The sequence below is a fragment of the Candida theae genome (assembly GCF_024610275.1).
Source record: "Candida theae strain CBS 12239 chromosome Unknown scaffold22, whole genome shotgun sequence".
In the NCBI taxonomy this organism is placed as follows: domain Eukaryota; kingdom Fungi; phylum Ascomycota; class Pichiomycetes; order Serinales; family Debaryomycetaceae; genus Lodderomyces; species Lodderomyces theae.
The window spans coordinates 282,934-293,601 of NW_026261494.1; the positions used below are offsets into that span (position 1 = coordinate 282,934).

The following is a 10,668-nucleotide window of genomic DNA, read 5'->3' on the forward strand; positions in this document are numbered from 1 at the left end:
ACTGTGCACTATCTCTGTTCCTTGCATTATTTGCAAGTTGGTGCTTGAAACGGCAATCGATTGAGGCGCGATATTCATCTATTGAAAAAGGGTGTACAAAATCATTGTTGACACCTTGGAAATTTTTCTTGATATCAGAGCAAGCATTAATACGAGTCCAGTTCACTTGCGTTCAACGAGATGAACTTCTTGAGCAAGACATTGAGTACATTCACTGGCTCTTCCATACCCTACACATTCAAAGAGAAAGTAGTTGATCCTGTCACTCCCTCGCCGTCAAAACTAGACACTGATCAGAATTCAGTTTGGACCTTGTACAATGGTGTCAATCCAAAGGACTCCTCCGAAATATCAATCTTTGAATTCAATCTTCATGAACCCAAGACACAGCGCTATGAATCGCTAGCGCGTAATGCATTCAAGAAGTTGAAGTTAATCAAATTTCCTGGGATTATATCAATTGTTGACTTTATCGAGAACGATTCCTTTTTGTATATTGTAACAGAAAGGGTAGTTCCCTTGGCAGAATATTTGGATACACATGCTTTAGAAAGTGATGCGCTAGTTGCTGGGCTTTTCTCAGTTGAAAAATCCTTGAAGTTCATCAATGATGATTGTAATTCGGTGTATGGAGGATTAAACTTTTTCAATTCGGTTTTTGTAAATCGTCTGGGTGATTGGAAATTGATGGGGTTTGAAGTTGTTACAAATTTGGCATCCGACCCTGACCAACCCATTTACCGATTAAGTCAATATCTACCTCATTTCCAACAAGAGGGTATGGATCATGATTTCATTAGGCAAAATCCCAAGAAATTCGATGGGTTCAGATTGGCATGTCTTGTGTATGCAGTGTTTAATGGAAGAGGTGCTGTTGATACTTCGGCAAAATTGCCTGTCAAGTTGGTAGGGCCTGTAAAGAGACTACACGCAAAACGTTCCACGATTGCTACATTTATCAAGGAACTAGACGGATTCCACCAACAAAACAAGGTAATTCAATTTGATCATCAATTGCATGAATTGCAGTTTATGAACGACCGCGATAAAATTACCTTTTTCAAAGATGAGTTGCCATACTATATCGAAGACGATATATATCCGCCTGGAATGTTGAATTACAAGCTACTTCCGGAATTGATTCGCCAGTATAAGCAGCTGTTAAAAAATGGTTCTGCTACATCCAGTGCGTCAACTGAACCAAACGCCGTTGATCCTGTTGCAAGACAAGAAACATTGACTGCCATTTTGAACTTTATTGTCAAATTTGGATCGAAATCGACAGCCGAGGAATTCAACAAGCAGATCAAGCCCATAATTTTTGACAGCTTCAATCTTGCGGATAGATCTATTCGATTGGTGTTGTTGACTCATTTGCCCGAATATCAAGAATTCCTTTCGGATTCAGAAATACAATCCAAGATTTTTACTCCATTAACTACTGGGTTTCAAGATACTAACTTCATGATTAGAGAAACAACGTTGAAATCAATCACCATTATTATTGATAAGATTTCAGTAAAGCAAGTCAATCAGGAGTTGCTCCGTATTCTAGCCAAATCGCAAATGGATCCTAAGCCTTCAATAAGAGTAAACACGTTGATATTGATTGTCAAGATATCATCCAAAATTTACGCAAATTCAAAGAATAATGTGCTAATAACTGCCCTATCAAAGTCATTGCGTGACTCATTTGTTCCTTGTAAGATGGCTGCATTGAATGGATTTAAATCTTTGATTGATGAGTTTTCGTTGGAAGAGATATGCTCAAAAATTTTGGGGCACCTTGCTATATCCTTAATGGATAAGAAATCAGCAAGAGTTCGGAAAGAAGCCAAGCATGTGTTTGATCTATATTTGAATTCAGTGGAGACACACGCAAAAGAGTTGCCGGAAGTGGAACCAGATGAGGATGAGGAAGAAAAAGAATTTTACAAACGATTTGCGCCTCAAGCTCAGCCCCAGGATCAGGTTAAGATTTCGCAGGATCAACAACCATTACCGAATTCCGATTCCGCATCAAATGGAGGCTATTTCGGATGGGGCGTGGTTAACAAGTTGGCTTCCTTTAGTGGTGGGGCCTCGTCCACAGACATGGCGGCTCCTGCTGGACAATTGAACAAAGATTTCAATAAATCTACACCAGACATCACACGAATCGGGACTCCCACACAGCAACAATTGCCAATATTGGAGACTCCCCGAGATGTAGACAATATAAATAACTCCTTGGGAAATGCAACAAGTCAGGAATGGGATGACGACGAATTTGACGAGGGTTGGTTGGACAATGATGCCGGTTTCGGCAAAACTGATGACCAAAAACCCTTGGTCGAGCCGGTTCGTAAATTGAATCTTGGTAAATCAACTGATATACATACAGCTCAAGGAGGAATAAGGTCGACAAGAAAACCACTCGGCGCCAAAAAACCAGCTTCTTTGAGATTAGGACATGGTGCAAAGAAGGAAGCAAACAAGCCTAAGCCCATATTAAATTTGAATTTAGCAGTTGAAACAGGTGATGATGGAGAAGAGGATGGTTGGGGAGACGGCTGGTGAGTTCATGTGATTACATAAACTTAGACTAGGTACTTTTTGTCCTTGATCATAAACACGAGTTCTAGAAAAACAGATGCGTGATTATAATCACCGAAATGGCTCTTATCGTAGGACTAAGAACGTAAAACAACGTAACTATTACATGCGGTGCTGTCAGTAGGTTCAAGTTGGAATTTTCAGAAACAGTACACTGAGAAACTATTTTTGCAACCAATTTTATACAGAAAATTAGAACAAAATATATGCAACTACATAAGGATAGAATATGTCATCCGCAAGACATTCCGGGAGCAAGGGGACTTTAACGTCATTAGCTCCTATGCTTCAGAAAGGCATGATATTCTTTGGGCTCCTTTTATATGGTCTAAATGTTAAAAAAGAATCACGTCATTTGAGAAAGCACAAACATGAAACATCTCTTCAAGACATCGAAGATTTTGTACTTGCTCTTATGGCCAAGTTGGTAAGGCACCTCACTAGTAATGAGGAGATCGTAGGTTCGAATCCTGCTGAGAGCATCTCTAGCTTTAATTTTTTTCTTTTTTTTGCAGTTTTACTCAACCCATAGCTCTTAAAGTAGATATGTTACGGCAATATTACTCCATGTATCATAGTTGTACAGGTATTTCATATTGAAGAGCCAAAAAAGAGAAGGGATTATTTTTTTTTTTTTTTCTTCTTTCCTTCTTTTTCTTCCTTTCTTGTGTTCTAGGAAGGGAAAAGATCATACTCCACTTCCAACAAGCCCACAAGACGAACCTTGTTTCTAAACAGAGTCTATCCTCCATGAGCAACAACCAACGAACTCCCGGAAAGTCGCAATTGAACAAAAAGAAAACCAGGCTTTACAACAGTCGAAACATCAAAGCACAGATCACTGACCTATCTTATGACAAACTGGATACGAAATTGAATGTACCTGAATTTCTTGAGTCCAGAAAGTACGAAATAAATGCGCTTGAGTCGTCACAATTGAAGAGTAAACAAGCATTGAACTCACGATGTTTTCAGGACTTGCCTCGACTGATGAGGCGGAGGGCCGCGTCGCATCATATCAGTCGTATTCCCAAGCGGTTGAGAGCAAAAGCTTTGAGAGAAATGAAAGGAGCTAATGGCCCGCCACGAAAAGTCGCCAAGGGCAGAAGACTATACAAGTTGTTGCACACACAGAAATTATTGAAGGTGGCGTCAAAATTGAAGAAGGAGAGACACACTCCAGATGATATCTTAAAGAAACTCAATGTACGTGCTCTTCACAAAGAAGTGTCCAAGGAGTTGGATAAAAAGTGGAGGCCACTGGAAAGAAGACTCAATAATGATGTTGGATCATTCGATCATTCGACCGAAAATTCTATTGCCAAACCTCCACCCAGAAGCATAAAGTACGGTTCACGACAACAAAAGTTTTCGTGGATTCCAACTCACATCTGGCATGCTAAAAGATTTAAGATGTCAAAGCAGTTTGATTTTCAAGTGCCGTACACGCCCACACAAAAATGTTTCAAATTGATGAATAGACAAAATAGACACAAGGCTGTTTGCTTTGATACTTCATACCGAGGATGCTTGATACTCACAATGAAGCCGAATACAAATATAACCTATTATTTACACGAGTTATTGGGTATTGGGCCCGTGCCTATACCTTTGGCAATCTTGAATGGCAAAAAGTCTTGCACTGGATTGATCCATGATAAATCCGCGCCTATTGGTTATGGCACGATTTACGTTGCACCTGAAAGTAATCAAATATTTTTGCAAGTTCTAACTGACAATTACGAGAAATTTGTGGGAACGTTCAGCGAATATGGACACTCGCAAGTGACTGATGTTTTTGATTGTCGATACAGTATAGGTAGTATTGATTTGTCTGGCCCTTCGAGTTTGGAATATCTAAGCAAGGTTTTACATTTAAGAAACGCCTCGGACAAGTTGAAATCTGTTTGGGCGTCGTTGTCTTCACACAGCGATAGTTCATTAATACCAATAGGAACGACATTAACACTTGAATGCTATGACCCTCGGCTTTGGAATAAGCCCACAAAATTTCCCACAAAGTCAGAACAAGATATTTACGACACTGTTATTCAACTTAACAATGAATCATTCGTTGAACCCTCTACAATTAAATCGTTGTTTTCAGCCGAGGGAAGGTATAAGTCGTACGAAAACCAGTTATCGATCAAGGACTTGGGCAAGATTAAAAGTCACGGCACACCTTTCGAGAAAGTTCTGCATAGCAAAATACCACTTCTATTGACCAAGACTGCCTTACAAAGATGGTCCTTATTATGCCCTTGGTTTTGGACCCTTCCCATTTGGACCCAATTGGTCAAAATCCCGGAGATCAAAGCAGGAGGATTGAGGCAGCTTCATCAGTTCAACTTCGAAAGCCATGAGTTTACATATCCGTATGATTACCCATGGGCAGATGAAGGACAAAAGTATAATTGCATAGTTGGAGAATTGAGTCGTGAGACAGATGCTAAAAAACCAAAGAAGGTGATGTCCTTGCAGAAGGCAGAAAATCGTTTCAGCACCGTTTACGATGCATACACCTGTGATTGGCATACTTTGAGGTGTGCAATGTACGCAAAGCAGTCGCCGGGATTGGGATTGATTGAGGATACTGCAAGATCTCTGGTTCACTCAGAGTTACCTGGAGACTCTTTTACAGTAAAATTAGCCCAACTTGTATCTGCAAACAGAGATCAGAACAAGTACAAAAGTGTTGTACTATTTCAAAGAGGTTTGACTTCAAAACTGATCATCATGGAAAATGTTACGGATTCTCAAGGGGTGTTTAAAGTAAATCTTCCTGTTACTAAAATTGTGCTCAAAGTTTTGAGAGAAGGGGTCATTGAAAACAATGCTCGAATTTATGACAAAAATGTTTGCAAGGATATACATGTTGTCGGGTTTGTCACAACCGGTGGTTTGAATTTGAACGAGGGCAAATTTACGGGAATTGGAGCAGTATTCGTGACGCCATACATGGAGAAGAACCCTAATGCTTCAGTCTATGTGAGAAATCCCGGAAAGGAATCGATGTACGCTTGTAAGTACCAGCTTATAGATCCATAAAATTGATTGATGTGTGTAGTATCAGTGGTAGGTCCACCAATTTATCGTTTTTTTTTTTTTTTCCTTTTTTTTCTATGCGAGTACGCAAGTATAAATACTTCACCCTTCCCACCACAATTTTTTTTTTTTTTTTTCCCTTTTCTTCTTTTTTCTTCTTCATACTTACCTTGAGATATTGCAGGAGATCAAGTAGTCTTGCAATCATTTACTAGATCCAGAGGCATTGCACATTTCCCAGGCCCTTACTGAATGTCTCTTCGGAGCTGATGTTTGTGGAGTGGGAAGACCGCCATGGGTTGAAAAATGCCAACTTTCATTAATGGTTCAGCAGTTTTTTTTTCCGTGGTGTATGAACGCTTTGATATCTCGCCTGCTTGTCAGGTTGATTTGGAGGAGTTGTTCTTGCTGCGGAGGCTGTTGGACCAGAAAGTGTGGGTCTTTTAATTTTTGGTTTCTTTTCAATACGCCCCTTTTTTTTTTTTCAAAACTCATTTCCTACTAGATCGATTGCGGAAAATCTTGCCGTTTTGAAGTTCGTCGAACGTGGGATGGAAGTTTGAGAGAAATGTGTGTAAGTCGTATAAATTCATCCTTTTTTATGGAATTTGTTTATTGGCGACTTTGTTCATATGCACAGAAGGGAGGACCCTGGAGTTGAAGATCAGTTTTATAGATGCTTTAATACAGACTTCAGTTTCGAATTTATCATGTAGTATGAATGAAAGAGTTGTTCCTTTGAGTTCTATATATGTTACAAACAGAGAACCATATTTTAGGTCCCTTTGTCACACATTGTAAAACTGTATACTCAATTTTACCTTTAGCTCTAGCACACACACCACCATTCGATTTAGCGATTGCTTTGAGTCCACATCTTTATCAAAGCTTGTTTGAACAAATCAACATTGTATTCAATGATTGTCAACGACTTTTCTGTGTCTGATGCAGTATCATTTGAGCTTTCATTCCTAATCAAAGCCACCAAAGCCAATCCTCTAATCATTTGCTTCAAATATAATGTAGACCCACTTGATAGATGACTGACCGATCTCAATTCTTTACTGCCACCACCACTTTTGAGCCCGGTTTTGCTGTTGCTTTGTTCACTTTCAACATACAAATCATCCAAGTCAATGGTTATATCAATGAATTCAGCACATACTTCATAAGTTTGTATATCAACCGGCAGTGAATCTGTTGCCACGTATATTTTTGAATTAACATCAAACAAAAACACCTTATCGATATTTGAGTGTTGAACGAGATTATCCAACATATGTTCCAACGACGACAATTCTGGAATCAATCGCTGTACTATTCTGGAAAACGCTTCGTACACTGAGTGGTCGAAGATGGAGGTTAGGTAAAAACTCACCAGAACTCCCTCTAAACCCAAATCTAGCAATTCATCACCTGTTCTTTGCATGATATCTTGTTGTGCATCCATTCTATAATCTTCACTTAATCCATCAACCTTATGTATCAAGACCTCTATGTTAATCTTGGGATTCACTCTGTAGGCAAAATCAATAATCATCGATAAATTTGTTAATGCATTCAAATACTCATCTTGGGAGTCGATGACGTAAACCAAGGCTCCCACCGAAGAAAACAATCGCTCTGAATCATAATTTGGCTCGAAATAGTTCAATTGTCCGGGAAGTTCCATAACTGACAAATCAATAAGCGAGGAGAACTGCTCATTTGTAGGTTTTGAAGTACTTTCAAGATACAATGTATCTAGCGGCTGCATGTTGTGGAAAACAACTTTGCATATGGAGGATTTACCACTTCTTCGCAACCCCATGAGCAATATCGTTGCATTATTTCCTGTTGGGTGTGATACTATCGTTGCCTCCATAATATGTTTCTTTAGTGTTTCAACTACTTCTGGTGTATACTTTATTGACGATGGAAAATATACATCGGCGGATTTTTGTCCAATAAATCTGCTGTGAGACATCGGCCGCGCTTACAAAAAAAAAAAGAAATGGACAGTACAAATACTTACTTACAACAAGCACACACAGAGCATACATAGCATTAGTATATTCATAAGAAGCTACAACTATGGTCTCAATCTCTTTGGGTCTCTTGGGAACAAAGAAGCACGACGAATGTTTTTCAAATCCAAGAAGAACATGACCACTCTTTCCAATCCAATACCTCCACCAGCGTGAGGAGGACAGCCGTAGGTGAACGCATCAATATAATCATTCAAACCTGGAGTATTTGGATCGACTTCGTGTACCTTCATTCTTTCCTTCAATAACTCTGGGTCGTGAATACGCTGAGCACCAGACAAGATCTCCTCACCTCTCATAAAGAAATCGTATGAATTTGAATATCTTGGATCTTCTGGATCTGGCATGGTGTAAAATGGCCTCACTGCCAATGGGAATTTGTCCAAAATGTAAAAATCAGTATCATACTTTTCACGCACCAATTTACCCAACAATTTCTCATTCTCAGTGGACAAATCTTCGAAATCATCAACTTCCTTACCAGCTTCTCTCAACATAGCAATACCTTCCTTAAAATGTAACTTGACCATATTGATCTTGAATTCTTCAACAGGGAACTGCTTTCTGACAGTGGCGATTTCTTTGCCATATCTTTCTTTCAATTCAGTAAAGATAAACACAAACAAATCTTCCAAGACTTTCAAAACTTCATCATAGTGTTCTTCAAAAGCCATCTCCAAATCCAAACCGGTAAACTCAGTCATGTGACGATGAGTGTTTGAATTTTCGGCTCTGAAAACTGGGGCAACTTCAAAAACTCTTTCGAAGTCACCAGCAATCAATTGCTGCTTGTACAATTGTGGTGATTGAGCCAAGAATGCAGATCCTTTGAAGTAGTTGATTTCAAAAACATTTGATCCACCTTCCGAAGCGGCACCAATAATCTTTGGTGTATGGATTTCGGTGAACCCTTTCTTTGACAAGAATTCTCTGAATAATTGCGAAATACCAGATTGGATTTTGAAAATTGCTTGATTGGTTGGTGTTCTCAAGTCAATGACTCTTGCATCTAACCTGGTGTCCAAATTGACAACTGGCAATCCTAATTCCTCGGCCTCTTGTTCAGATCTTGATGCATCCTCCAACAAAAGTGGCAATTGTTCAGGCGTCTCTTGAATAGTGTAGATTTTAGTGACGTGAATTTCAGCGTCTTGCACAGTTGCTGATTTGACCAATTCATCGACTTTGGCCACTTTACCTTCGACCAAAACAATACTTTCTAAACTGATACCTCCAGCCCATTTGACCATTTGTTTGGAGATGGCCCTATCGTCAGTTTCCTTATTGGTCTTCAACAATGCTTGGATGATGTTGGTTTGCTGTCTCAAGGCAAAAAATACCATGGTGGCACCTTGTTGCCTTGTTTTATGGACTCTAGCTCTAAGCGTAACAGTTTCGCCATCATTAGCAGCTGATATGTCTGCGATCTGGGATCTCTTTACATTTGATTTCGTTGATGAATTGATGAGGGGCAATTTACCATAATTGGCTTTGGCTGGATCATTGGCAGCTTCCTTTTCCCTGGCCTCTTTCTCCTTAGCTAATTGTGCTTCCCTTTCTGCTTTCTTTGCTTGTTTTTCCTTCTCTTTTTGCAATTTCTTCAAGGCCTTCTTGGACAAAGGTTGTCCATCTTCGCCCAAAATAACTTCCTCTGGTTGTTCAGAAGACGAGCTCTCCTGCTTGGAGGCTGGTGATTCAGCTTTCTTTTCGTCGATTGACAAATTCTCCAACTTTTCTGAGGTAGACATGGCAAAGGGGTTTAGCTATTAATGAGTAGTAGTAATTGGGTATTAATAAAGTGGATATGCAGAGATGAAAAATTATTTTAAAATTTTCCGAAAAGAAAGAAAGAGAGACAGAGAGAGAAAGATACAACGGGTGACACATTATTTATTAGTGTATGTACAAACTTTATTTTTCTTCCTTTAATCATTAAATTTTACCGTCCTTTATCCATAAAATCACACACTTTATGGTTACAGTCTATTCCATAAGCAGCTATATAAACTGAACTCTATGTTGATTCAGCAGCATCTTTAGCTTTCTTCAATTCTTCCTTTTTTCGCAACCCTTCTTCTCTCATCCTGGCCCTTCTTTCTTCTATACTTTCCCAACCTTTACTTTTGAAGCTCTTGCACTTTGACTCATCAAAATCATCGTTACTGTCTTTAGATGGCTCGCTCAAGTTGATGATATATTTTTCTATGGCTTGGTACAACTGCTCCAACTTTTTAAAGTTTTCCTTAAACCTATCAAATGACACGTTGGTGATGTATTTCAAGTAGTTTTCAGTGACAAAGCATCGATAAGTGTTGTCATCACCTAAGTAACCAATGGGTACATCCAATTTTATTGATGTCCTAATTGCCACATTGTAGTTACTTCCTATGCCACTTTCTCTGAACCCACAATTCATGGCAACGGAATATAGTTTATTGGCCATGGATTGATTTCGGCATTTGACGTGCAATATAAGCGCTTCGAATTTATATAATATGGACCTGGTTTCATATGACGATGACGGATATTCTTGCACATATTGGAAATCTATTGTCTTGTACCAGTCTTCAAGGTTCATGGTGTCATGAGTTACAAATATCCATCTACCTTCATTACCCTTCAGTACAAGCTTGTTCTGAATACCCTCCAAGTAAACAGATACTCGTCCAGAACACGAGGAAGTCGTCACCATATCTCGATGCGAATTGATCAAATTGATGATAGCTATACAATGCTCATCTATGGTACCCTTTGGAGACGCATCCAAGTTGTCAGGACCATTTGTTGAAATGTCATTGAGTATAGCCTGCTTCTTTTGCGCGAAGGAATCCTGCATCTTTGTTTCAAGGGAATCGTTTCAACAAGAACTAGTTGCACTTGGATCACTACGTATTGATTTTTTTTTTTGTCAACGCATCGCACAAGATGATTGTGAAGAGCATCGGCTGCAAATAATGCAAGGAACAGAGATAGTGCACAGTTACGCCATTAACATGTACAT

The 10,668-nt window shown here is 39.3% G+C and overlaps 5 protein-coding genes across 5 annotated transcripts; 2 read left to right on the forward strand and 3 right to left on the reverse strand. All coding sequences in view use genetic code 12, as the record gives it.

Moving 5' to 3' along the window:
* Positions 1–180: 180 nt before the first annotated feature.
* On the forward strand, positions 181–2,559 carry CEX1 (Cex1p; the record flags this gene model as incomplete). The annotated part of the gene is made up of 1 exon (XM_051754865.1): positions 181–2,559. One exon carries the CDS (start codon positions 181–183, stop codon positions 2,557–2,559), a length of 2,379 nt encoding a protein of 792 aa, XP_051606379.1.
* A 786-nt stretch (positions 2,560–3,345) lies between these two features.
* Positions 3,346–5,643, forward strand: KGF57_005268 (ribonuclease P/MRP protein subunit; the record flags this gene model as incomplete). Its single annotated transcript, XM_051754867.1, has 1 exon — positions 3,346–5,643. The coding sequence occupies one exon, from the start codon at positions 3,346–3,348 to the stop codon at positions 5,641–5,643; it is 2,298 nt and encodes a 765-aa protein (XP_051606380.1).
* An 850-nt stretch (positions 5,644–6,493) lies between these two features.
* Positions 6,494–7,504, reverse strand: KGF57_005269 (uncharacterized protein; the record flags this gene model as incomplete). The annotated part of the gene is made up of 1 exon (XM_051754868.1): positions 6,494–7,504. The coding sequence occupies one exon, from the start codon at positions 7,502–7,504 to the stop codon at positions 6,494–6,496; it is 1,011 nt and encodes a 336-aa protein (XP_051606381.1).
* A 207-nt stretch (positions 7,505–7,711) lies between these two features.
* Positions 7,712–9,415, reverse strand: DPS1-1 (aspartate--tRNA ligase; the record flags this gene model as incomplete). Its single annotated transcript, XM_051754869.1, has 1 exon — positions 7,712–9,415. The coding sequence occupies one exon, from the start codon at positions 9,413–9,415 to the stop codon at positions 7,712–7,714; it is 1,704 nt and encodes a 567-aa protein (XP_051606382.1).
* A 266-nt stretch (positions 9,416–9,681) lies between these two features.
* KGF57_005271 (tRNA methyltransferase) lies at positions 9,682–10,503 on the reverse strand (the record flags this gene model as incomplete). Its single annotated transcript, XM_051754870.1, has 1 exon — positions 9,682–10,503. One exon carries the CDS (start codon positions 10,501–10,503, stop codon positions 9,682–9,684), a length of 822 nt encoding a protein of 273 aa, XP_051606383.1.
* Positions 10,504–10,668: the final 165 nt, after the last annotated feature.